This window comes from Fibroporia radiculosa (assembly GCF_000313525.1).
Source record: "Fibroporia radiculosa TFFH 294 genomic supercontigs, scaffold1042, whole genome shotgun sequence".
Lineage (NCBI taxonomy): Eukaryota > Fungi > Basidiomycota > Agaricomycetes > Polyporales > Fibroporiaceae > Fibroporia > Fibroporia radiculosa.
In genome coordinates this window covers 1-3,541 of record NW_012133587.1, presented here as the reverse complement: position 1 = coordinate 3,541, position 3,541 = coordinate 1, and the positions used below count along the sequence as shown (strand labels likewise).

Genomic DNA, 3,541 nt, shown 5'->3' with positions numbered 1-3,541 from the left:
ACGCCCGACAACCGCGAGGGGGGAAGGGCATACCTAAAGATGACGACAGCAACGCTGCAGATGCACATTTACTTGCTCTTGGGGGGCTCAGCACAGCCGCATGCGGGCAAGTTGCAGGTGCCGCCGTTGGCCTCGGTCTTGGCACACTTCGCGGTGTCCTGTGTGGGCGAATCGAATCAGCGTTGGCTCTGCTAACGGCGCGCACAGTCACATCGGCACTCACAGACATTGTGGTTTGAGAGGGTTGGAGTGTGGTTGGTGACTGGAGAGTGGGCACGGGCAGGGCGGCCCTTTGTATCGAACGGAGAGGCCAGCGTAGTGGAAGGAGATGTAACGCACGCGCCTGCATTGGCTGGATCTGCTACGAATCACAGTGCTCAGGGATGTAAGAGGTCCGTATTTTGCCAGCTGCTCGGCTTTGGGTGGATCAGAATCAGTGCATGGCGCGTGATGGTGGATGCAATTCGTTGACAGCGCGCCACGCATGATTTGTATTGCAGAGACGTTGAAGCGTACCATTTCACAGCAGCCGCAAGATGGAGGATCCCTGAGATTTTGAGACAAGGTACAGCATCTGGACCTCTCAACGGCAGCATAAAAGACTGTGAACGCAGCCGTGTTCGAATCAAACCAGAGATGTTGTCGGGAACTTCATAAATACGCGTATGACTTGCTCTTTACGGTACGAGGCGAGAGGCAATAGAAAAAACACACACTAAGCAATAAGTGGATCGCTCGGCGGGTGGAGAATCTCAGATAGGGAAACTGTCGGTGGTGCCTGGCCAAGATCGAGTACTCTCGCGCGACAACGCACGCATTGTAACGCTTGATAGCCAGCGCCATCGTTGATACGTATGGGATGCTCTTCTTCCCTCCCGTTCGCGACAGCCCCCGACACAGGTTCGGCGTGAGGGTGTACACTGTACAAGATGAGTGAAAGACGGATCTAGAGCATGGGAGTCGCAGGTGGACTGGGAGGAAATGCAGAAATACATGAGCCAGAGCGCGGGGTGTGCGGAATGCACGCGCGTCGGTGAGTAAGAGGATCAGAGAGACGATGGTGTGAGCGACAGAAAGAGTAGCGAAAGCACGCAGTGGAAGCAGAGATGAGCGTGTGTCGAAGTAAATGGATTGTGAAGGCAGTAATACAAACGGACACTATTACCTACTTAGTCTACTCGTTCCTTATCTTATTTACCGTCCTTCTAAATTAGGTAACTCGTGGTACGATACTTTTTACATCGTTGCCCGCGCACCTCAGTCCTCCGTCCACACGACGTCGGATTGAGAGTGCTTATGTCCTTCATTCTATGTGATATATTACTTATAGCTCTCTAGTTATATATTACAGGTACATACATTAGTCCTCCATCTACACAACGTCGGATTGAGATTATATGTTACAGTTCCTACAGCGTGAACTTGGAATTGAAGAAAAGACACCCAAGGGATTAGGTTAGGGTAACATAAGCGCCCTTTCCAGCGGCTCGCGCTCCTCCGTCTACGTGTAAACAGTCCGACTCTTTTTTTAAAAATTCCAGGGTTTATACTCCATACCATATGGTACATGCAGAGTATAAAGAGTGAGTTAATGCGGGGCGGTAATCACCCCGATTCGTCTCCCTGGCTCGTACCCGAACTAAGAAGTGATTCCGCGCGGGAAGTCCCTGCGCTCGCTGTGCCGTTACGCTCATCAATGAGATAATCAGCAACCTGCATGTCCGCGATAAACGCGGGTGGAGGATATGCCGGGGCTTGGCTAAACAGTCCGACTCAGAGTCGCTGTTCTCATCGTGACTGCTCAGGACATTCAAATTGTACCTCCCTGAGTTTATTCATACTCACTCACCAGTCCGCCTCTGCCAGATGCCGTCCTTTTGATGCCCACGTTGTCCATGCCGCATGCGCACCGCGAGGATGTACCCCACATCGTTCTGCGCCTTCTCGCCGCTCAGACCCGATTTACATGGAATTGACTTAGTACGTATCTTGTGCAATCGTCCGTGGTCTCCAGAGCTTGTCAAGAGCTTGTCATAGGACCGGAACAACTTTCCCTCTCTTCAACACCTTCTTGATCTAATTTCGAGTACACTTGATGATTCACAACCATATCGCACCTCTAGCCGCGCATAGGCAGCCGATATCCGAGACGCAAGAAAACGTTCGTAATAGACATACCGATGCAGAAAAACGTTACAAAAGGGTGCCATCGGATCCTTGCATGTATTTCTTCGCGACTACTTACCGCGCTTACGATCGGACCACACAACACGTTCTGCGATGTGTCATGAGCAAGAGAGAGCAAGATCTGCATGAAGTCTGCGTTTGCATCATGTTGTTTTACTCCTTCGACAAAGTCGAGACATGGCACCTCAGGGCTCATTGCAGTAAATTGTCATGGCGATTTTGACGTTGAAGGCAGGCCATTGACGGACACATGGTGAGGTACATACTGTGGACTTTGGCGATAGGGAAGTAAAAGATGGGCAGCATGCAGCGAGGGAGAGCTTGAAGCGCAGTGCGGAGCACTCGGAAGTGCCGTTGGTTCCTTCAAGCAGACATTCGTGAGGCGAGCTGCAGCTGTCCGTGCAGAGTCCGCATGGCAGCGTCTAATAGCCTCAGGTTAAGTATCAGCATCCGTCCTTCGGCAGCTGCTCGTTCTCTTATATCCTCTGTTGTACTCCCATCCGTATTGCCGCGCGAGGTCTGTGTATCACGTCTCATGTTAAGCCTAAATACTGACAATAGACAGACAGTGATATTACTTGACGTGGAATTGATCAGGCTGCGCGATGGAGACTCATTTATCCGGTGTGGTGACAATCACAAACGCTCAGTATCATAATAGGGTGAGGATGTTGAATGACGACGACGGTGAACCATTATTTTGCGTTGTCCCTACGCCTCAAGATTCACCTCGTACGGAAGAGCTGGTGTGGCACTTTCCTTGAATTGGTTCGTAATGCGTCACCGCTAATATCCATACTGACATACAGTGGAAACTTGAAGCAGGCGATCACAATCGCTATCGGCTTATAAACGTGAAATACGACGAGTATGATGCAGTCGCTCACCACCCTCACAAGGTCAAGGCACAAGTACTTGCTTCGCATCGTGAAGATCAGTGGTGGCTGATCGAGAGAGTGAAAGATAAAGATCACAAAAATGCATACTTGTTCGTTTTTATTATGACTTGGGCGACGGACGTTGATGAATCTCTGTTCTGATCAGTATTAAACTTGATAATGTCAGGGATCTTTGCTGGCATCTATGTACAGGAGACGACAAGATACCTGTGAGACTTTTACATTCAACTCACCGTTTTTCCCGAGTAGCTGACAACGTTCGAACTAGGTGGAGCTTCAAAAGGCCAGCTTGGATGCTCGAAGCATGTGGACTGTGCGCCGTCTTGTGTTCTCAGCACTGACAACACTTACGCTTTTGGAAGATTGTACAACGTGTCCATCGCGATATGAATCGTCCAGATATACCTCCCTCTATTTTCGCTTCATTACTCAGCGCATTGGTGGATTTCAACTGT

General features: G+C 50.0%; 1 protein-coding gene across 1 annotated transcript; it reads left to right on the top strand.

Moving 5' to 3' along the window:
- Nucleotides 1–2,792: 2,792 nt before the first annotated feature.
- Nucleotides 2,793–3,227, top strand: FIBRA_08583 (uncharacterized protein; the record flags this gene model as incomplete). The annotated part of the gene is made up of 2 exons (XM_012330223.1): nucleotides 2,793–2,933; nucleotides 2,997–3,227. 2 exons carry the CDS (start codon nucleotides 2,793–2,795, stop codon nucleotides 3,225–3,227), a joined length of 372 nt encoding a protein of 123 aa, XP_012185613.1.
- Nucleotides 3,228–3,541: the final 314 nt, after the last annotated feature.